Raw genomic sequence first — 23,927 nt, 5'->3', positions numbered from 1 at the left:
CCCATCACCTACATCGCTCCCAGAGGGACCAAGCCCAAGTCCACAGTCTGAGAAAGAACTGATGACCCCAGCCTCAAGGGAACAGTTCCAGACTGAGCAGGAAGCAGATGACAGCCTTCAGAAAGCTTGGGCGGCAGCACGGAGCACCCCACCGCCTCTCAGCTCTTCTAATCTATCCTGGTTTGTTATAGACCAAGGACTTTTATACAAGGAGATTCTTTCTGGTGGACACCAGGAAGAATGGCAGCCGCAAAAACAATTGGTGGTTCCAACTAAGTACCGGGGGAAGCTCTTAAGCTTAGCCCATGATCATCCCAGTGGCCATGCTGGGGTGAACAGAACCAAGGACCGGTTGGGGAAGTCCTTCCACTGGGAGGGGATGGGCAAGGATGTTGCCAAGTATGTCCGGTCTTGTGAGGTATGCCAAAGAGTGGGAAAACCCCAAGACCAGGTCAAGGCCCCTCTCCAGCCACTCCCCATAATTGAGGTCCCATTTCAGCGAGTAGCTGTGGATATTCTGGGTCCTTTCCCAAAAAAGACACCCAGAGGAAAGCAGTACATACTGACTTTCGTGGACTTTGCTACCCGATGGCCGGAAGCTGTAGCTCTAGGCAACACCAGGGCTAACACTGTGTGCCTGGCCCTAACAGACATTTTTGCCAGGGTAGGTTGGCCCTCCGACATCCTTACAGATTCGGGATCTAATTTCCTGGCAGGGACCATGCAAAAACTGTGGGAAACGCATGGAGTGAGCCACTTGGTTGCCACCCCGTACCATCAACAAACCAATGGCCTGGTGGAAAGGTTTAATGGAACTTTGGGGGCCATAATATGTAAATTCATCAACGAACACTCCAATAATTGGGACCTAGTGTTGCAGCAGTTGCTGTTTGCCTACAGGGCTGTACCACATCCCAGTTTAGGGTTTTCACCGTTTGAACTTGTGTATGGTCACGAGGTTAAGGGGCCATTATAGTTGGTGAAGCAGCAATGGGAAGGGTTTACGCCTTCTCCAGGAACTAACATTCTGGACTTTGTAAGCAACCTACAAAGCACCCTCCGACACTCTTTAGCCCTTGCTAAAGAGAACCTAAAGGATGCTCAGGAAGAGCAAAAGGCCTGGTATGACAAACATACCAGAGATCGTTCCTTCAAGGTAGAACACCAGGTTATGGTCTTGAAGGCGCAACAGGCCCATAAGATGGAAGCATCATGGGAAGGGCCATTCACGGTCCAAAAGCGCCTGGGAACTGTGAACTACCTCATAGCATTTCCCAATTCCTCACTAAAGCCCAGAGTGTACCATGTTAATTCTCTCAAGCCTTTCTATTCCAGAGACTTACAGGTTTGTCAGTTTACAGTCCAGGGAGATAATGCTGAGTGGCCTGACAGTGTCTACTACGACGGGAAAAAAGACGGTGGCGTGGAAGAGGTGAACCTCTCAACCACCCTGGAACGTCTGCAGCGGCGACAAATCAAGGAGCTGTGCACTAGCTTCGCCCCATTGTTCTCAGCCACCCCAGGATGGACTGAACGGGCATACCACTCCATTGACACAGGTAATGCTCACCCAATTAGAACCCCACCCTACCGGGTGTCTCCTCATGCCCAAGCTGCTATAGAACGGGAGATCCAGAACATGCTACACATGGGTATAATCCGCTCATCTACCAGTGCATGGGCATCTCCAGTGGTTCTGGTACCCAAACCAGATGGGGAAATATGCTTTTGTTTGGACTACCGTAAGCTAAATGCGGTAACTCGACCGGACAACTATCCAATGCCACGCACCGATGAGCTATTGGAAAAGTTGGGACGTGCCCAGTTCATCTCTACAATAGACGTAACCAAGGGGTACTGGCAAGTACCACTACATGAACCTGCCAAGGAAAGGTCAGCATTCGTCACCCATGTGGGGTGTATGAATTCAATGTCCTTCCTTTCGGGCTTCGAAATGCACCCACCACTTTCCAGAGGCTGGTAGATGGTCTACTAGCAGGACTGGGAGAATATGCAGTTGCCTACCTCGATGATGTGGCCATTTTTTCGGACTCCTGGCCCGAACACCTACTACACCTGGAAAAGGTCTTTGAGCGCATCAGGCAGGCCGGACTAACTGTTAAGGCCAAAAAGTGTCAAATAGGCCAAAACAGAGTGACTTACCTGGGACACCAGGTGGGTCGAGGAACCATAAACCCCCTACAGGCCAAGGTGGATGCTATCCAAAAATGGCCTGTCCCAAGGTCCAAGAAGCAGGTCCAATCCTTCTTAGGCTTGGCCGGATACTACAGGCGACTTGTACCACACTACAGCCAAATCGCTGCCCCACTGACCGACCTGACCAAAAAGACCTAGCCAAATGCAGTTAAGTGGACTGATGAGTGTCAAAAGGCCTTTACCCAACTTAAGGCAACGCTCATGTCTAACCCTGTGCTCAGGGCCCCGGACTTTGACAAGCCATTCCTAGTAACCACAGATGCATCTGAGCGTGGTATAGGAGCAGTTCTCATGCAGGAAGCAACGGATCACAACTTCCATCCTGTCGTGTTTCTCAGCAAGAAACTGTCTGAGAGGGAAAGTCACTGGTCAGTCAGTGAAAAGGAATGCTATGCCATTGTGTACGCCCTGGAAAAGCTACGCCCATATGTTTGGGGACGGCGGTTCCAGCTACAAACTGACCATGCTGCACTAAAGTGGCTTCATACTGCCAAGGGAAACAACAAGAAACTTCTTCGTTGGAGTTTAGCTCTCCAAAATTTTGATTTTCAAATTCAGCACATCTCAGGAGCTTCTAACAAAGTAGCTGATGCACTCTCCCTTGAGAGTTTCCCAGAATCCAGTAGTTAAAAAGTGTTCTTAACATGTAGAAGTCTGTTAGTTATATACTTAGTGGTATATGTAAAGGTGCATGTGTTGTATTAATCTGTTTATTTTACAGTTCTAGGAGGAAATCACCGCCAGTGAGCTTCTCCACTGTCTGCAATTTGGGGGGCATGTCATAAAGAGATAGCTAAGGGTTAATGTCTCTTTCACCTGGAAAGAAGTAACCTGAAACACCTGACCAGAGGACCAATCAGGAAACAAGACTTTTTCAAATCTGGGTGGAGGGAAGTTTGTGTGTGAGTCCTTTGTTCTTGGTCTTGTGCCTGTCTCTCTCTCGGCTATGAGAGGATCTCTGTTTCCTGCCTTTCTAATCTCCTGTTTCCCAGTTGTAAGTACAAAAGATCAGATAGGGATTTATATGTTTTTTTTTGTATTTACATGTGTGTAGTTGCTGGAGTGCTTTGAATTGTATTCTTTTTGAATAAGGCTGTTTATTCATATTTCTTTTAAGCAATTGACCCTGTATTTGTCACCTTAATACAGAGAGACCATTTTTATGTACTTTTTCTTTCTTTTTATATAAAGCTTTCTTTTTAAGACCTGTTGGAGTTTTTCTTTAGTGGGGAACTCCAGGGAATTGAGTCTGTGCTCACCAGGGAATTGGTGGGAGGAAGAAGTCAGGGGGAAATCTGTGTGTGTTAGATTTACTAGCCTGACTTTGCATTCCCTCTGGGTGAAGGAGGGGGGTGGGGGAGAGATTGGCTCTCTCTCCTTGTGTTTCCAGGACTGGAAATAGAGAGGGTGGAGTCCCTCTGTTTAGATTCATGGAGCTTGCTTCTGTGTATCTCTCCAGGAACCCAGGGGGAGGAACACCTGGAAGGGAGAAGGGAAGGGAAATGGTTTATTCCCCTTTGTTGTGAGACTCAAGGAATTTGGGTCTTGGGGTCCCCAGGGAAGGTTTTTTGGGGGGACCAGGGTGCCCCAAAACACTCTAATTTTTTGGGTGGTGGCAGCTTTACCAGGTCCAAGCTGGTAACTAAGCTTGGAGGTTTTCATGCTAACCCCCATATTTTGGACGCTAAGGTCCAAATCTGGGAATAGGTTATGACAAGGGGGCACTCTGCCGGTTGCCGGTCCTGCGGCTCCAGTGTACCTCCCGCAGATGTGCCTGCGGATGCTCCACTGAAGCCGTGGGACCAGCGGACCCTCCGCAGGCACGCCTGCGGGAGGTCCACCAGAGCCGCCTGCTGTCCTCCCAGCGACCGGGAGAGTGCCCCCCGCGGCATGCCGCCCCAAGCACGCGCTTGGCGTGCTGGGGCCTGGAGCCGCCCCTGCTCTTGTTAATGGGACCTGGCCTTGCAATTCCTCCAACTTCGGCCTGGTGACTCCAATCCCTGGTAGGCAGATCTCAGCCAAGCTGTGACTGCTAGGCAAGACTTCCTATGCCCCAGTCCCCTGCAGAAATTTTCCATGCTTGGTAGCTTGAACTTTTTTTAAAAGATTCAGGAAAAATGGCACTATCATTTTTTTAGAATGAGGCTAGTGATGAATAGGAAGTTTTGTTAATGTTCAAGATTTTTCTGACTAATTTTCAGTTTTAAGAGAACCGAGTGCCTCCATCCTTTGAAGAAGGAACTTCAGATTTAGCAGGGCTGATCATGGGGTCATGGAAGTGTATTTTGCCATCCCTGTGAAAATCCTCTTAGATTTAGATTATTTTCCACATATTATAAATCAGCACTTGTGCATGCCAGTAAAACTTGTTCAACATCTGTTCCTTTCTTTACTGAATGTCCTGAGTTCACGTGCCCAGCCCCATGCATCATTCTGAAGCTGATATTGAAAAGCTTAGGCTCTCAGTGGAACATAGACAAAATTGATTCTCCAGCTTTCCCCCATCAAATATTCATGCAGGGATAGTATGCTAGAATGGGAGCCAGAAGACCATGAACCTAACTGGTGTTAAAAATACTGTGCATTTCATGAACATCATTTTTAACAAAACCTCAAACCTATACAAGGAGTTTGAGGAGAAGAAATTAACAGGAAGGTGCATAAAGTTAGCTCTGAAAGTGCTGGGAATCAAATTCAGGTCTCTAACATGACTGCACCGTGTCCATGTGCCACATACATTTTCTGTTTCTAATAAAATGCGTTAAGAAGGCTGCAGTATTGCACAATTTTCATTTAACTCTTATAGATGTTAGCTGGAAGAGGGTGTGCATCTCTCTCTCAGAATGAGGCACAGCCAGAGTGAACATGGAGTGGCAGATTGTAGTGGTTTTGGTCTGGAATCTAAATAGTTGGGGGGAAGGGGGAATGACACCACCATTTTCTAGCTTTATGATTGTGAAAAAAAATCCTTGAAAGCATAAATCAAGGATACACTCGTGTTGTCTTCCTGATTCTGCAGACAGCTTGAAACAATAATTATGAGAACTGCCCCATTCTCTTCTATGATTTAATTATGAAACCTAAAGATTGCAATGTAAATATTGACATTATGTTTCATTGATGATTATTTTAGCAGAAACATCCTGCTAATGTAGTTTACTCCAGAATCCCAAACTGTCCACCACCATCCCCCATTCCAAAAGTCTCAGCTGTCCTCTGTCGAAATGATAAATCCCCTAGCTTCCCTCTTTAAAAATTTATATGATGCAATTATGCATTGTCCTTACAAAAATCCATAGACATTGAAACTGAAATGTGAGGGGAGCGTAACATAAATTATATTTAATATCAAAATAAATGCATGGATCTGGTACCCAACTTTCAGTTTACCTACTGGAGTGCCACAGAAACTAGGACACTTTTGTCCACAGAAAGATTGGTCTTGGGGTTAAGGTACAAGAGTTGGACTAAGGAGATCTAGATTCAGGCCCTGGTTCTACCTCAGGCTCCCTGTATGATCTTGAACAAGTCACTTAATCTCTCTGTGCCTCAGGTCTCACTTATCCAATGTTGATGCAAATACTTTTGTCTCTCTTCTACTTAGATAGTAATCCTACTGGGGTAGGGACTGTCTCTTACTACATTTGTACTGTACTAAGTGCAAATGGACCTTGATATTGCTTTGGGCCTGTCGGCATGACCACAATGAAAATCATCTAAATCCTCCTTGCACCATCCAACATCGCTAAGGGCATGAACAAGGCCCCGCCATCCCTGTTTTTCCTTTGCATGTCCTCTTGAAAGTCAGTCCTATAAGTTTCCCCTCTCTAAGTCCTGTTCAACAGAAGGATTCTTTCGGTTGGCCACTTCTGCCTGTTTCTGCAGCTGCCCAATGGCACACCTGCCTTGGCAGACACTCTGACTTCATTCATCACACATGGCCCAGATATTTCCATCTTCTTTTCCAGATAACTTTAGAAAAACAGGGTTACTGAACTCTTGGATGACTCTCGGCGTTCATTATAAATTCATTCAATTTAATACCCAGTATTTTCCTGAGGCAGTTGTTTTCAAAGGCATTTAGACACCTGTCTGTATTTTTTGGTGGTTTTCCAGTTTTCACATGTATGTATTAAGGCAGAAATAACATTAAAGGTGAAGATTCATAGATTAGTCTTTAAGTTGTAGATTTTCAGTGACCAAATTTTGTGTAAGCTGGTGAATGCAGCTGCCACCTTGCCAGTTCATGACATTATTTCCGTCTGGATATCCCCACTGATTTTTACATTACTGCCAAGGTATGTGAATTGACTCACTTCTTGTACTACTTTGCCTTCTAACATAATGCTTGCACTGGGATTTGTTGACTGTAAAGTAGTACATACCAGCTGTAATGTCCCATGGAGTAAGGACACTATGTTTCAGAGAGACTTGTCTCTTCCACCTCCTTTCAACCACTTCTTTAGCCCTATGCTGACCTGTCTTTCTCAGAGTCTTTCTGTGACCTAGCCAGAGGACTAAAGGTCCAGCTGAAAGTCCAGATATTTGTATGATAATTCTTCTGCCCTCTTGGGCTGCACTGTGAGTCTCTGTTTCGGAGCCCTGCTGAAATTAACCTATGCTACTTCTTCCTAGCCAGTTTCCCCCCAATGCCGCCTCTCCCCAGGGACTCAGGCAGCTTCCTCAGGGATCTCCCTGCTCCTTCTAGGCCCTATCTCAGGACTTTCCCCATGGGAGCTTAACTTGCTCCCTGTGCGTCCCCTCCAGACTGACTTCACCAGGTCCTTCCCAAAAAGAGGGAACTCTCTTGGCTCCTCTCTCCTAGTCTCTCTTCTCTGAGTTCTCCACTCTGTGAACATACAACCGCATCTGCTCTAACCCCTCAGACAGAGACCAACACCTACAAAATCTCCACCAAGCATTCTCAAAATTACAATACCCGCACGAGGAAATAAGGAAACAGATCAACAGAGCCAGACGTGTACCCAGAAGCCTCCTACTGCAAGACAAACTCAAGAAAGAAGCCAACAGGACTCCACTGGCCATCACATACAGCCCCCAGCTAAAACCCCTCCAATGCATCATCAAGGACCTACAACCCATCCTGGACAATGATCCCACACTTTCACAGGCCTTGGGTGGCAGGCCAGTCCTTGCCCACAGACAACCTGCCAACCTGAAACATATTCTCACTAGTAACTGCACACCGCACCATAATAACTCTAGGTCAGGAACCAATCCATGCAACAAACCTCGATGCCAACTCTGCCCACATATCTACACCAGCGACACCATCACAGGACCTAACCAGATCAGCCACACCATCACTGGTTCATTCACCTGCACATCCACCAATGTAATATACGCCATCATATGCCAGCAATGCCCCTCTGCTATGTACATCGGCCAAACTGGACAGTCTCTACGGAAAAGGATAAATGGACACAAATCAGACATTAGGAATGGCAATATACAAAAACCTGTAGGAGAGCACTTCAACCTCCCTGGCCACACTATAGCAGACCTTAAGGTGGCCATCCTGCAGCAAAAAAACTTCAGGACCAGACTTCAAAGAGAAACTGCTGAGCTTCAGTTCATCTGCAAATTTGACACCATCAGCTCAGGATTGAACAAAGACTGTGAATGGCTTGCCAACTACAGAACCAGTTTCTCCTCTCTTGGTTTTCACACCTCAACTGCTAGAACAGGGCCTCATCCTCCCTGATTGAACTGACCTCGTTATCTCTAGCTTGTTTGCTAGCATATATATACCTGCCCCTGGAAATTTCCATTACATGCATCTGAGGAAGTGGGTATTCACCCACGAAAGCTCATGCTCCAAAACGTCTGTTAGTCTATAAGGTGCCACAGGATTCTTTGCTGCTTTTACTCTGTGAACATAGTCTTTTCCTAACCCTTTCACAGCTGGGTCACTAATTATCATTAAGTTGCCATATCTCAATCAGCTTGGGGCTGTCAGGAACTGGGACATGGGTGGTCAGGTTCAATGGGTAGAGCCATAGGTGGTTAGGCCTGAGATTCAAGCCAGAGTCCGTAGCCAAAGTCTGGAGCCAAGAGCCAAGCTGGAATCAATAGCTAGGAACCAGAGGGCAAAGCCAGAAGACAGGGACCAGGAACAAAGTGACATCTGTCTTAGCAGCAAGTCAGGGATCTGCCTTGTTGCACGTACAACTTCTTAGTACTCTCTCCAGGCCTAAAATTAGGTCTAGGCCAATCAGAGGCCAGGGAAGGGGATGTGGTCATCTTCTCCATGGGCAGCACTTCCTGGAGTGACTGGTCTCCCAGTATGTAAGGTGTGTTTACTGTGGCTCTTTCAGCACTGCCCAGTGGTGTTGTGGAAGCACCCCCAGGCCCAGTTTCAGGTCCCACAAATCCTCACAGGGGCTAGCTGGTAGATTACAGGCAAGGCTGAGTCTGGCTTACTTTAAAGGCCAGCTGGCCTGTTGCACTTGGGTTGTCATTAGATTTTTTTTTCTCATAGCTGATCATTAACCCCATCTCTTTAGCAATTCTGAACAGTCTTTCAAAGTTTGCTTGCATGTTGATGTGGAAGAGCAATGTCATCAGAAAAATCTATATCTTCTAGTGTCCTGCTGTTGAGCCATGCAATGCCTGTGTTGTATCCATCTGCACGTTTTCTCATAAAGAAAGGCAATGGCCATGCCAAAGAGGAGAGTTGAGAGAATGCATCCTTCTTTGACAGCAGAGTCCAGGTTAAACCATTCACTCAAATATCTATTTACTTCAACTATACATACTGCACCTTGATATAATGATGATGTTAATTGTTTTTGTTGGCATACCATAACATTTCAACATGTTCCAGGGTGAATCATAATGGAGGATGCCACACTTTAAGAACAATGTAGACAAATGAAGAGAGTTCACAAGAGAGCAACAAATGTGATAAAAGGTTTTAAAAAACTGGGCATATTTAGCCTTGAGAAAAAAGAGATTGAGAGGAGGATTTTTACAAAGAGGATGGTATCAATTATTTTCCATGTCCACTATAGGTAAAACAAGAAGTAATTGGCTTATATGTGTAACAAGGGAGATTTAGGTTAGCTACTAGGAAAAACTTGTTAATTATAAAGATACTTAGTTACTGGAATAGGTTACCGAAGGAGGTTGTGGAATCCCCATTACCGGAAGTTTTTAAGAACAGGCTAGACAAACACCTGTCAGGGGTGGTCTACATAAGTTTACTTGATCCTGCCTCAACATGGAAGCCCAGACTAGATGACCTCTCATGGTCTCTTCCAGCCTTATATTTCTAAGATTTCCCTAGTAGCTACTGGTCTTCACCTACAGCTGCCTCAAGTTTTAGCTTTATTATTATTATTATTATTATTTATTTATTTATTTATTATTTATTTATTATTGAGGCTTTCACTTTTTGTGATGTGAGATGTTATGACGGCTAGTTCTAGCTCTTTAACTTTTTGTTAAAGTTAATAGTTTCTTGCAGTGTTAGTCTGTTTAGTGCCTCTTGAAAATGCTCTGCAAAATAACAAATAAAAAAGAACCTGGGTGCAGCTTGATACAAGGGATTGTTTACCCCACTGAATGTTCTCTGATCATTTAGACAGTGTTTAATTCATACTCACCTACACTTGTCGATATGACTGCCAAATTCAGGGTCAGTACCAATATACAGCAGTTGGAACCATATTTTTTTCCAACCCTCAAGTGGAATGCACTGAGGGCAACATTTTTGTGAGCCGTGGATGGGGACTAAGGTGTTTTAGGAGGGCCATTTAGGAATGGGAGTATAGCAACTACATAAATGTTGCCTGGGTTTAACTTGTGTTGTTTATTATTCATATGCAGGCAGTTTATTATTCCTTCCTGTTTATGGAACACAGTAAGGGGCCTGTCCTGCACACACTACTAGGCATATGGCTTACTTCTGTGACAGGACCCATTACAGTATGACACTCAGTAGTAAGTGTTTGCAGAATTGAGCCTTAAGTATATTTCACACTTTACCAATTCATGAAGGACAAGGGGAGAACTCCTGGCCACACTGAAGTCAATGGCAAAACTCTGCTTTTGGGTTTCCTGTCCTAATGCGCTAATTCAGACAAAATATTAGGATAGAAAGTGTATTTTAAGGAGGGGTTTGAGAAGGAGGAAGATGGTACTTGCAGGACAAGAAATGAGATCCTGTTCCAAATATAGGTGCAGAATGAAAGAAGATATGAAGCTGAGACACTGAAATGGTTTGGAATGAGTTTTCTTAGTTGTTTTCTTTGAGTGTCAATTCATATCTCTTACTAGCTGAATAACTATCATAGAGGTATACATCTGTGGTTAGATACTGCAGTATTTAACAATAACTCTTTCTTCCGTTTTTCGATATTATAGGTAATTCAGAACATAATAGAACTTTTTGTGGAAGTGCCTAGCCTGCTATAACGCCTTTTTTAGCAATAAAAATGGTTTAATATATTCCCTGTACTTTGTGGCAAAAATGGGGCGAGAATAAAAGGAATGTAGCCATTATCCGAAGCCTTCAAACCTGCTTTGAGTCTGCTTAAAGAAAATATGTTTGTTTAAGAACAAAACAAAACAAAAAACATTTATTTATGGATCTCATTTTGGAAAAAAAAGTATAGAAATACATTTCTTTTTCCATGTGATTTCACAGCACAGTGAAACAGAGACCCTCTTGGGTATAGAAGTGAACCTAACAGCATTTTTCCAGGATTACATCATCTGTTTCACTCACACTTTCACATCCTGCATTAAACCACATGATGCACATCAACAAGACAAGATTGTAAAAAGAAGGTAACTGGGGAACTGTTTTCGTGATATTTGATAGGAGTAATTGTGGGCACTGCTGTTTCAAAGTAACAGTGGATATATTATACTATGTCAACAAAAGTCACTCTTGCCATATGGAAACCTAATTATTTCTGAATGATCTGTTACAAAACACTTTTGAGACATTCAAGCCATTTAAACAAATCAGTAAAGAATATTTGAGCATAAAACCTGTCTTTAATGAGAACTTTCATGTGTTTTAGAGTTGGGCGTTACAGTAATAGATTTGAAAATAGTAAAAAAAAAAAAAAGGCCTGTTTTTAAAAGGAGGTAGGGAATTTTATCAGGTGTTAAGAAAATATTGGTATCCCCCTGCGATTCTTCAGAATTGGCCCAATCTCCAGTAATTGAAATGAAAGGGTATTTTGCTGTTGACTTCAGTGGGAACAGGATTGGGCCCTAAGTTTGTGGGCAATGGGGTAGAATATAGTGTGATATATATTCAGTGCATGATATAGTTCTTTAGCATGTAAGGTAACTTAGGCTGTATAGTACTTTGCTATTCTGTAGTCTTATTTTAAGCGTTTTTGACAGTGATACTGTTTGTACTGATAAGTTGTCATCTGAGTAAATAGAAGAGAGGCCATGAATTATTTATAAAGCAAAACACTCTCCCTTTCCCTCCTCCTTCCCCGCCCCCCCGAGTCTAGCACATGTTTTGTGTTTACATGCCATTGCTTGTCACTTCTGATTTCATACTTGTTCAGGCCACCTGTCAGTGACATTGGCAAGAAGTCTGTTGGTTAGACTGGATAACACCGCAGTCAGACAAGCTTAATAGTTCAGGAACCTAGACACTTTTGCGATTTGTCTTCAGTGGATCTTCATATAAATTGTGTAATCTAGAAGTCTTAATCATTATAAAAGTAAGAGATTTTGCTAGCTTCATGAAAATATCTCTTTCACAGTGAAACTTGCTTCACTGATACATTTAAGAGGCTGACCTCAGTTGTCGAGGTGAATATACTTAATTTATGGGTAGCACATTAAATAAACATTATGTACTGAAACTAACCCGGTATGGGCCTGACACATTACTGAATGGCCATAATCAATTGTATTTCTATTTCCAGGCTTTTCCATCCACTTAAATTAGGAGACACAGAATATTTCAAGTCAGATTGTGTTGGTGACACCATGTGTTGGTGACGATGCAGAGCCACACTACTCTGCGTGAGAGCTCTGGAAGACACTGTGCCCCAGCAAGGCATAATGCCTTTCTGAGATCCCTGGTATCATGTATGCTGCACTCCCCTTCTTAGTGTGCAGCATGCTCTACTTCACACCTACTCAGCTCTGCGGCCCAGCATAGAGGCTCTGACTCTTTCCCACCCTCTTTGGGATAGTAAACACTCAGGAGGCTCTTAGCACAGGGATTGCAATCCTGGCTGACTCCTATCCTCCTATGCAAAGGAGGAAGCTTTGTGCATGCCACCTTCTTAATTATGTATCAAGGGATGGGAGTCAACCAAGGTTTGGTTCTTAAATTAGTCTTGCATGAAGTTATTACACACCTAAAGTGATTTACAAATGAGAAGATATCCAGATTTTGTGAGGTGAGTTCATTTGATCTTAATGTCACAACTGAGTAAAATGATCATCCACCTATCTGTGGGGATACTAAGGGCCAGATCCTCAAGTGATGTAAATGACTTCTCTCCATTAGCTTCAGTTATATCACCTGATCTGGTTCTGTGTCAATAGGCTCATGTAGCAGCATCAGACTGGGTTTTGGGTGGATATATAGTCTAGTGAGTCAAATTAACAAATAATGTTGCCAAACAACACATCTTTGAGTTCACTCATATATAGGAGCTATTGTAAATTAACAACATATCTTTCAAAGGTTTGATTATAGTAAAAAGTATTATAAGCCATTGGGCCAATTTCTGAACTCATTACACTGGTCTTGCATTATTTTAATTCTGCTGATTCCATTAATTACTGCTGATTTGCAGCAGTGTGAGGTCAGATTTGGGTCCAGTGTGTGTCTGTTGGAAATGATATTGGTGAAATAGTGGTATAATTTGTATTCATTAGGAGAACCATCAGCATCAAGGACTCAGTTTCATAAAACTCAAGATTTATCTCTATGTTGGTGGCTTTCTGAATGACATAGCCTGCCCCTGAATCCTTATTCTGACAAAACTACCACTGATTTTTTATTAGCTTTCTTTTTTATTATTGTTCTTCCTGTATGTTACTTTCTATTCCAATGAAATTCTCATTCACTGAGAGTTCACTGAGAAAGGCATGCAGGATTGGGTTGACATGGATGAATGCTTCATTATATCACCAAGAAGGGTGCAGGTCACGAAAGAGAATTCAATTGAAAATGTGAAGCAGTCAGTGCTTTAAAGTGTGAATTTGCCTCAGGATACTGATGCTCACTTGCTCTTCGAGACTGTTCTGATATGAAGAAGGTATTACTCTAGAAACCTGACTAATGCTAATTGTTAATATTGTTAAAGCCCAATCCTGTGAAGAGGAACTTCTATTGACTTCAACTCAGCACTTCTCAGTATGAGGACCTAAGCCAGAATGGAAGGGGAAAACATTAGAAGTGGAGTGAAGGGGGACAGCTAGGAGGACTGGGTGGGATTTCAAACAGTGATCAACAAACTCTTAATTAAATTCAAGAGTATTTTTCTACCCTCCGTATCTGCTGTGGCTCTTACCCTATGAGATCAAGCCTAATGTGTCACATTCTTGGTATTGCCAACCCCTGTGTGCAAAATCATGAGACAGGTTCCCAAAATAATGAAATTGGCCTAAAAATGAAAATTTAAAATAAATAAATAAATAAATGTTGTATTTCCTCTTTTATTTGTCTTATGGTGTTTGTCTCTGGTGTTCACTTTTTAAAGTTTTTCTCTGTACCTATGAGGGCTAGAAACCTATTTAAAAATAAAAAAAATTGAGATTCGAACATAATCACCTCACTCTTGGGACTGGAGCTTTAAGAAAAAACACCAAATATCAGCAGACTTGCAATAAAATCAGGAGCTGGCAAAACTCTCTCTATTGATCTTAAAGTTTTATACTGCCACACATCATCATATTATCTAAGAGCCCTGTATGTAAAATCAATAGCATCAGCAAAGTCCCTAGAGGACTTCATAAAGTCTCTGTAACTTCTTCTTTTATGGGATCAGATTTTGCGTGGGGTAGGTTTTATGAGAGGGTTGAGAGGAGTTTGGGAATAAAAGGGGTGTTCAAGCTGTGAGTGTTTCTTATGGTAGTAAAAGTTTTCTCAAAGAGGAAGGCTTTGCAATATTTCCTAAAGATGGTCAGATTCTGGATTCACCTGATCTTCTGTGGAAAATTGTTCCAGAGCTAAACCTCCTTGACCAAGAATACTTTGTCTTCAGCTTTGTTCTGGACTTTGAGATGGGCATTATTCCAGAGGAGCACAGCTGTTTGAGGGTTCATAGCTCAATATTCAGTCTGTGGTATGCCTGAGCTTTTGCTTTGAAAATTAGGACCATTGTCTTAAACTGGGATTGGATGCTGACTGGGAGCCAGCGGAGGGACTTGAGCACAGATCTCTACCAGTTGGAGCCTGAGCATCCTCTTCAGCTTTAAATAAAGCAAGTTACAATAATCCAGCCTGGAGTTGATAAATGCCTGACTCATGGTATAGCAGGTCCTCATCCGGGAGCAAGAGATGAGGTTCCCTGGCAAACTGGAGGTGAAAGGAAGCATTTTGGGAAACTGATGCTACCTGATCATCTAAGTTTAATGATAACACAGCTACCCCTCTGATACTTAAGTTTAATGAGGAGTCAAACAAGCCTCTAAGGCGTCACACCACTTTGATGAATAGGGGCTGTCTGGCTTCATTGGAAGGTGGAGACAGAGTTTTGGCTAGATCTTCAGTGTGTTTCCCCTCTCTGACCTGCATCACTTCAGCCTTGCCTGGGTTCAGTTTGAGCCAGCTGCTTTTCATCCAAGAGCACATTTCCTGGAGGCAGTCTGCCATTTTAGTAGCAGCTGTGGTTCCATCAGTTCAGAATGAGATATATATTTGAGTGTCATCAGCATCAGTGATATTTTTTTTAAAACTTATATTCCAATGCCTTTCACTATTTAAAATAAACTAGTGATGTTTGGGAAGTTGCATTGTTCTACACTACATCCTTTGGTCCTTAACAAAAGGAATAATTTCTTTTTTCAAAACTGTATAACTCAAAATTATTGGGCCTAATTCTTGAACTCAGCTAAACTGTGCTTGCCACAGGACCCAAAGAGCTGACATGTGGGAACATGGATTTGTGGCCTTTATACCCCTTCTCTCCCTATTCTGGTCCAACTGGGGGCTGGTTCGGTCCCAAGGCTATTGAGTTACTTCTAGCTGTACCTGTCACTTAGTGGATGTTTCTGGAGATGGGCATTGCTGGAACATAGCAGCACTCTGGTCACACACTCTAGGCTAGAGTCCCTAAGGCTGTTTTGCAGGGGCAGACATCTTGCAAAAACTGTGAGCTGGCTGGTTAAGCCAGCTTTATGTCTTCTTTGTACTATTGGGGCAGCACAAAGAGGTCATATTAGACCACACAATTGGGTGCATTATCTTGATTATACATTACTGCTGTGTAACATATTTTATACAAACTGCATCTCAGAGTTCTTTAGAGAATTATTTCTTAAAGATTGGGCCAAATCCTGGTCTTGGTGAAGTCAATGGAAGTCTTGCAAGTGACTTTAATAGGATAAGTGTTTGATTCCCACCCATCTTGACTGCCCCACATAAGCCAGCTGTTCCTAAATCCTGTAATTAGTGTGCTGCCAGCAGCTGGGGGTCAGGTGAAAGCCTTCTAAAGTCATTTGATTTTTTTTTTTCTTGCACTGTTTTATGTGATGCTTTCAAGAATTATTTGGAGTGTTGATAGTAACTGTTGGACATAGAATTGGAAACTGCTACACACACCATTTGCATGTTCTCAGTTCTTTAGTTATTGGCTATTGGATCTAACAACCAGCTCCAGAACAGAAGTAGTTACTCCATAAATCACTTTAATGGCAAAGCTGCACAATAAAAACAATTTTGGGGTCTGAATTTCTCAGCGATGGGGCAACTTTGGAAAGTTAGGGGGTAACAATGGTCACTTCTCAGTTTATTTGGCCTTCTGTGGCAGATATATAGGTTTTGACACCATAAAAATGAGCTTTACATGAACATTAAAATTTTTGATAGAAGCTTTGCATGTATCTCTTGCAAATGCAACTAGGGTACAACACTCCCTCTGGTTTTCTCTGCTGGTAATTCTTTTTGGACCAGATTCTGATCTCAGTTATGCCCGACTAAATCTGAAGTAACTCCCTAGGAATCAGTGGTGTTTAGTTAGAATTATTCTGGTATCACTGATATGAGAATCTGGCTCTATCCTAGTCCTTGGTTTTGTAAGTACTGGATGATAGTGTGTGTTTTACTCAATGGGCTTGTAAAGTCAGCTGTTCAGAGTGTAGATTGTACAAAACTGCCAGTGTTAAGAATTTTACAGTCCCAAAGACTTTAGCACATGCATCACTATCCTGTTCCTAAGATATTTCTTGGTTACTAATGAAAGATGTGAATACAATATTTTCAAAACTGTAGTGTTACCTTTATAAATGACCAGAAACTGCATCCCAAGCAATCCACCCCAAATGTTGAGGAAGTTCAGATCCAAATCTGGATCTTTACTTAACAGCTGACTTCTTAGCTCAACCAAAACACTGGAGTCCAAGCTCCCAAACTTGAGGAAAGTTCTAGTACTGATCCAGATCCAAACTTCACATCTTGGGTCAATCTCTTAGTACTTTTAAAAGCTCTGCCAGGCTAACGCTTCTGTGCCAAATAAATTGTACTATTTATTTATCTTTGGCTGTAATTCTTTAGGGAGTGAGCAAGAGTGACAGTTGACCCAATACATATATATCTATGCTGCATGATGTGATTTCACGTTCCCTAGGTACAAATACTGCCTTTCCAAATATCGTATGCCTAGAATGAGGATTTTTTGTTTTATTTTTATAGATCCTGCCAGTGCGGAAGATTCCATGCAAAGCCAATGCTCCTTCAGGGTCTTTTTTTGCACGAGACAACACAGCAAATTTCTTATCCTGGTGCAGAGATGTGGGGGTGGACGACACATGCCTATTTGAATCAGAAGGCTTGGGTATGTACTTGCTTATATGGTAATTGACAATGTTAAAAGAAATTCCGCTTTTATAGTGTCTACTAAAAGTTCAACTGTGCTCACACTGATTTTAATGGGAATTGGATTAAACCAATAAGGCAAAAGCATGGCTGTTTAAAACTGAATTGACCACTGAATATTTTTTTGGTCCAGGTGGACATATGTGCCTGGCCACATATGTTAGATGTATAGTGCGATCCACTAAAACTGGTTAAATAGCATTTCAAAATACTATATTCGTTTAAAAAACAAAAAAACAAAAAAACAGATGACTAGGAAGAAAAATACCAACACAGTGTTTTTAAAACCTGGAAATAAAGTTGCTTAATATATTGCAGGCACACAACCTGTGGCCCTTAATCAATCAAAATTCCTATTTATTTCACTGGCAGTTTAGTTTGAGTAAGAAGTGCACAGTCAGGGATGGCACTAGACACTCGAGTGGCCCTAGGCCACTGCTACCCAATGGTGAAGGGGGAACCTTTAAAAGGGCAGCCCCCTATCAGTGATATCCTGGCTGGGCCACAGCTGTCTAGAGCTTTGGATCTCACCACTTACTGCTAACCTGATGGAGTGCCAGGGTAGTGGCGGTGCATCTGGACAGACACTTATAAGCATTAAGAGCATGCAATGGGCATGTTCAGAATTAGTCATATTTTAATATCTACATATGTGAGACTATAATAGATACATAATAGTCATTAATGACCAAATTTCTCCATGACATTGTGGCTCATTGTGTTAAAATGGATTGTTAAAAGGAAAAAAAAATTCTGTTTCTGAACAAGAACTTTACCATTGGTCAGAAAATTTTAATTAATTAAGCACCAGGACCAAGATCAATTGAAGTTTAGACAGTGTTTGAAACCTGCAGTAAAGTACAACTGAATTTCATCTTATAGTAATAGATATAATAATAATAATAAATAAGATAAAACTAAAAAGAGCAGCTGTGACAGAAATTAGGAGGAAGAAGATATTGTAATATCTCCTGAGTCTGCATTCACCACCCGTCCCCCACAAGGAATGGGCACAAGACCTATGCACCACTTAAATCCCACTTAAGCAGGACTTAGGAGGAACACGGACTTTGTAATTGCCCCCTGCACAAAGATGTGTTTTATGCCAAGTACATTTTTTTTATTGTACAAATCCCTGATATTAGAATGGCCTGGAATTCTTGCTCCTTAGTTCACCAAATAAGACGATTCTTTTTGTCTTTGGAGAGTAGGGTCCAAATGTAGTCACAGTTTTGGCTGCAGGAATTCACCATTATACCACAGATTTGGTAGGTATATCTCAGGAAGGGAGAGAATATGAAATTATTCTCCCCATCCCACACTGACTTTTTTTCAGCTGATTCCTCCAGGCAGTTGAGGAGGAGAGTGATATTCAACACTCATGCCTGCAGCTGCTCCACTACAAGAATGGACTATTTCAGCTAAATCATCATTCTAATAATGCTTCATACCCATTACTCTTCTCTTTTGAAAGAAAATGTAGGACAACTTTTTGTCTCAAGATTGCATTTCAGTAGAAAACACAAGATGAAGAGAATTGATTGTTTGCTTGTGATCTGAACTCAGATACAAGCCTAAAGCTGTTTTGATGAGACTAATCTGTTTGTACTGAAGATAAATGAACACACTGTACTGCATCAAGAGGCTTCTGTATTCCGTTCCTCAAAAGGTCTTTGACGGTATAAGTAAAATCTTTATTTCTGTTGCAACTGATCTGTTCCCCTTCTGTTCTAGTGTTGTGCTTTTTGAGCACTATTATTTGTGAAAGGATCTTGCTTCACTTGTCACTTGATTTGTTCTATTCTTACGCTGTTTTGTTTAATACACAAAACTGTTGCGTATCCCTTGGGGGAAAATGTTTGGCAGAGAAGAATTTAGCATGTGTTGACAAAGACCAGTTTTGAGGCTATTGCTTTGAAGATATGTGGATTGTATTTTATCACAGTTTATGTAGGTTAATTGTATTTTCGGGTTAATCATCCTTCTCCTATGGGAAAAAAAAATCACATGGAAGGCAAACAAAATGATCACACTTCCAAAGCTCTGAAGCTGTGGAATATCTGAGGAAGAGGGGTTTGCAAACACATGGGGGAGCAAGAGGAATGGACCCCTAAATGTATGAATATTGTGAGATCGACAGCTGGTTCTGTGCTAATCTGGTACCTGTGTGAAGGTTAAGTCCCTGGATACTTTCTCTCCCCCGCCCCTCCCTTGCTCACAGACACAGTGCTGCCATTGGCTGCCTGCCGTGCCCCTTCCAATTCCACTGAAATACAAGTACAAGAGACCTACCTTCAGGGCCGGCTCCAGGCACCAGCCCAGCAAGCAGGTGCTTGGGGCGTCCAACGGAGAGGCATCCGGCTCTTCGGCAGCGGGTCCCTAACTCCCTCTGAGAGTGAAGGACTAGCCGCCGAATTGCTTTCAAAGACTGAAGCTGCGGCGGTAGAGCTGATCGTGACTTTTTTTTTTCCCCCTTTTTGCTGCTTGGGGTGGCAAAAACCCCGGAGCCGGCCCTGCCTTCTTTATTGGACAACTTCCTCTCTTAAGAAATGAAGCTAACGTATTCCTGAAAGTACAATTCAGTTCAACCTTTATTAGAAGAACTTGATTAAGCAACTCATTTTTGTTGACTGGTTGAGTGGTCCGTTAAAAACATGTTTTGCTGTTTATGTATTTTTTTTCTTGTTTTGAGTATTAATGTCTAGCAAGATATCTATGCTAATGGATAGAACACCTGGAATAATTAAGGGGTGAACCAGTGTCAGATGTAGGACCTGAAACTAATTTGAGCTCCTTTTCTGAAATTGTCTAGATCACAGATTGATGGTGTCAATTTAAATTATGGAGCTTCAAGCAATGAGAACTAGTATTTTTACCTGCTTTTTGCTGGTGCTCTTAGCACAATGGGATCTTTAATCTGATTAGGCCCTTCAACTGCCAATGCAGTAGAAATAACAACTCCTGTATAGACCTTTACATTCGCTTTCCCTCTGGACAGCAAATAAAAATTCAGTAGAGCTAAGAAATATAACAGTGGTGAGATACATCTGCACATGACATACTGGTGTTTGCATTACTTTATGAAAGATCTTTGTGTCTTTGAGACTGCATAGCTCTGGAGATGGGGTGGTTACTAAGGTAACAGTTTTTTTTTTTTTGCTATAAACCGAATTGATGTGTAAAACTCGTGTAAATTGTCAGCGGTACAGCAAATGTTTGCTTATCTAGTCTCCGTGGTCCTCAGTTTATTGTTCTTACTCTACCTGATTTTGTGTCCCTCTCTCTTTATTATCTTGCTTGCCTGCCTATGGTATATAAAACCTGCTTTAATTAATTAGAACCACTATTACATCTGTATTTAGAATATTTCCCTGTCCTTGTCCTATAAGCTCTTGCTCTAATTTTCTGTTTTTGCTGTGTCTGGTTTTATGAGGATGATTTTGATAATGTTTCTGTGGAGTTGTTGAAAATGTTTGAATAATTTATGATGAAATAATGGCAAAATGCCCTGAGTCTCTTGCAGGAGGGAATAAAACTGCGGACACATTTGATAAATAGTAATAATAATAATAATAGTTAGTATAAATTGTTTTATTAAATTTGGATCCTCCTTCTTGAGGGAGGAAAAATCATTTAATAAATCATGGAAATCATAACAGTGGCACAAATATGTATTCCCTGTGCATCCAAAGCTCCCATTATGATCTATTTCTTAGACTATAATCACTCACAGATATCCTCCCTCAGAATTAGGCACTGTATAAACACAGAAGCTGGTATAATCACTGCCCCAAAGAGCGACATACTATTGATTTTAATGGGAGTTTTGGGAGTTAGGGAGGCCTCAATTCTGCAAGGTACTGAGCACTCTGGATCTGATCCAGTAATGTATTTAAGAACAAAAGGTATACATACAAATGGATTACCACTGTCGCCTACACTTCTCCTCTTAAACTTCCTGTATATTTTTAAAGCTATTGCTCCTGTGCTTAAAGTATAAGCACAAGCTTAAGTGCTCTGTTGGCGCAAGGCCAGAGTGCTCAGCCCCTGTGGGACCAGGTGAGAATGCAGGATCTTTGGTAAGGAAGTAGAAGAAATGATGTATTCTATTTATTTTTCTAAGTACAATGATCATGTCATCAAGCAACTTGATTTTACAGAGGTCCTTAAAGGGTATAAATCCTGAAGTGTGTAAATAGTGTGTGTACACACTTGACTTGATCCTAATCTCACTCATTCACACCAGTGTGAGTCAGAGAAGTGAGTTCTGATTTACTCCATAGTGATGGAGAACAGAATCTAGCTCATTTTTTATAGAATAGTTTACTCTTTAGTAATTTATCATCAAATGAGATACTTTTAGACCTTTTTAGACTTGCATTGTTCCACTACAAAGGAGTCTGTGAAGCTGAGCTGCCTCATTTCAGTGGGAACTCTGGGGCCCTTGTGCCTCAGGCTGGCCCAATAGATCTCTTTCTCCATTGCCTTTCCCCTTATGTAGTTAGTTATACCCATGTAAAGTGGGTATAAAATGCTACTAGAGCTCAATGATACCATGTCATACTCACTTTGCACTTACTATGAACAGGTATGACTGCACAAGGAGCAAGGCAGGAAAGAATCTGGCGTAATGTCTCCAGCAGTAGAGGGGACTGATGCATCAAGACCCAGGAACTACCAGTGGCATCGCTCTCTCACACCACATTTCTCCCTTCCCTCAACCCTTTACCAAATCAGCAGTATTAACACTAACATGGAACAGTCCTGAGTACTACAACTGACCAGTACCGCTCTGACCAGCCACAATGCAGTTGCACAAGAGGGGGGGTTGGGGAGACTCCTTGCATCTTCCTCAGCACTGGTGCTCCAACATAGTGTCCCTTTCAGTCATGTCTTTCACAAACAGCATATCCAAAGAATATGGGATTAGAATTACTTACCAGCAACAACCTTATCTACGGTCCAAATTTTTGTCCTGTAGGCAAATAACGAGTGTTGCAGTCCATGGGTTGTAGTAGCATTTGCACTTACAACATCCTGTAGAAATTCCCCTGTGCAGGGATATAGGCCAGTGGATCCATGAGACTATGATAATGCAATTTACTAGAAGTTTGCATTCAATACTGAGGTTATTTTGGTATGGGGCTTAGACCTGAAGAATGTTGTACTCTGGCAAAACTCCCATTAGCCTCAATAGGAGTTATACAATTCAGCTGATGCACATAGTTAAGAAAGTTGAGGACTCCTTGTTAACAATGACTGTGTCTATATCCTAATGTTATTGGATGGTTATAGGATGTGGAGCCAAAGAATATTCTTCATCTATTTCTTCGAAAAGAATCTACACCGCAAGAAAAGGGTTTGCCATTAACTGTGCCAGCATGCTAATGCGTGTGATTTGTTTTAGGTGTCTTTGATGGTATTGTTCTATTCATCGTTTGTGCTTGTATATTCCATGTGTGTGTGTGAGAGATGTCTGACATTGACTTCTTTTGATGCAATACAATGACCACCCTTTAGTAGAGTAGGTGCTCTAAACAGTGGTCTGCATTGTTCTAATGTTACTAGTAGAATAAAACACAGATGTCTATGTCCTCCACACTAATGTTGCTTTTTCACTATTTATTGCTTACATTTTTATATGCACAACATAGAGCAGTTTTTTCTTTGTAATACTCTTAGTATTTGCTCAGATTTCACATTTAAAAGAAAGCAAAAGCAAAATAAAATCTATGACTGTGCCACTCTTTTTCAAATGACTATTTACAAATTGAAATATCGGGTTATATTTCATATCCACTTGCATCAGAATAAGACTTTGTTTCTATCCTTCACGATGTTTGACTAAACAATCCACATCATTGTTGAGTGTATCTGGTCACTCAGAGGACTATAGAAGCACCGTGAACCCTATTTTATTAGCACTACATTAATATAGACCAGTAAATCTCAAGAGTTTAGCTGTTCCATAATTAATTCCATACTTATATCACAGTTGAGATTTAGAAGTCACGATACATCCCATTTGAAAAACTTTTACAGATTGAGAGATATACCAACACTATAATTGAATATAGTGAAAAAAATAGTGAAGTAGCTCACTGAGATAAGAGTGTGATGTTATCACTCTTTCTGGAACACTGAGAAACTTGAACATGGTGCAGAACAACTAAATTGAGTTTGGGGGAAGGTGGAGAATAACTATTATTTTGTTGTCATAATATTGTCCCAATATGTGGGATTGTTTCCCTTAGGTATTTATGAAGGTTAAAGGATACAAACCTCTTTGGTGATTATGGGGTGGATACCAGGTATTTAGAATGAGGTTTTCAAAGGCACAAATGTGGGTTATGGGCCTAAATCTCACTGAAAGTCAATGAGATAAGTTCTAAATCTCATTTGTGCTTTTGAAAATTTCCCCCATAAAGGTCAGGGAAAATCCACATTAATGACATATAATACTCTAGTACCAAGTAGTGGAAATTCAACCCAACTGCTGTAACAGGCAGTGTAGGCAGTGACGCCTGTAATTAAGGTTGCCAGACGCTTTCCATAAAAGCTTGTTTTCAGCTGCTTATAGCTTGCTAGCCTCAAACTGTTTGGGCTGAAATCTTCTATGGAGCATTTCTGCCTCAGGCTGAATTTTTTTGGAAAGTTT

General features: G+C 41.6%; 1 protein-coding gene across 8 annotated transcripts in view; it reads left to right on the top strand.

Annotated features, from left to right (window-relative positions):
- The window catches only part of GAS2 (growth arrest specific 2), a 142,857-nt gene that overhangs the window by 44,556 nt on the left and 74,374 nt on the right, over nt 1–23,927 (top strand). For 7 of the 8 annotated variants that reach the window (XM_050955473.1, XM_050955470.1, XM_050955468.1 and 4 more), the window contains one exon: nt 17,087–17,228. In XM_050955473.1, the coding sequence (XP_050811430.1) occupies nt 17,087–17,228 (142 nt within the window). Of the gene's footprint in view, nt 1–17,086; nt 17,229–22,564; nt 22,629–23,927 lie in introns of all 8 variants that reach the window. The other variant, XM_050955474.1, reaches the window with a different exon arrangement.

This window comes from Gopherus flavomarginatus, chromosome 5 (assembly GCF_025201925.1).
Source record: "Gopherus flavomarginatus isolate rGopFla2 chromosome 5, rGopFla2.mat.asm, whole genome shotgun sequence".
Classification (NCBI taxonomy): domain Eukaryota; kingdom Metazoa; phylum Chordata; order Testudines; family Testudinidae; genus Gopherus; species Gopherus flavomarginatus.
Note: the sequence above shows the minus strand (reverse complement) of the source record. Positions and strands in the feature narration are given on the sequence as shown.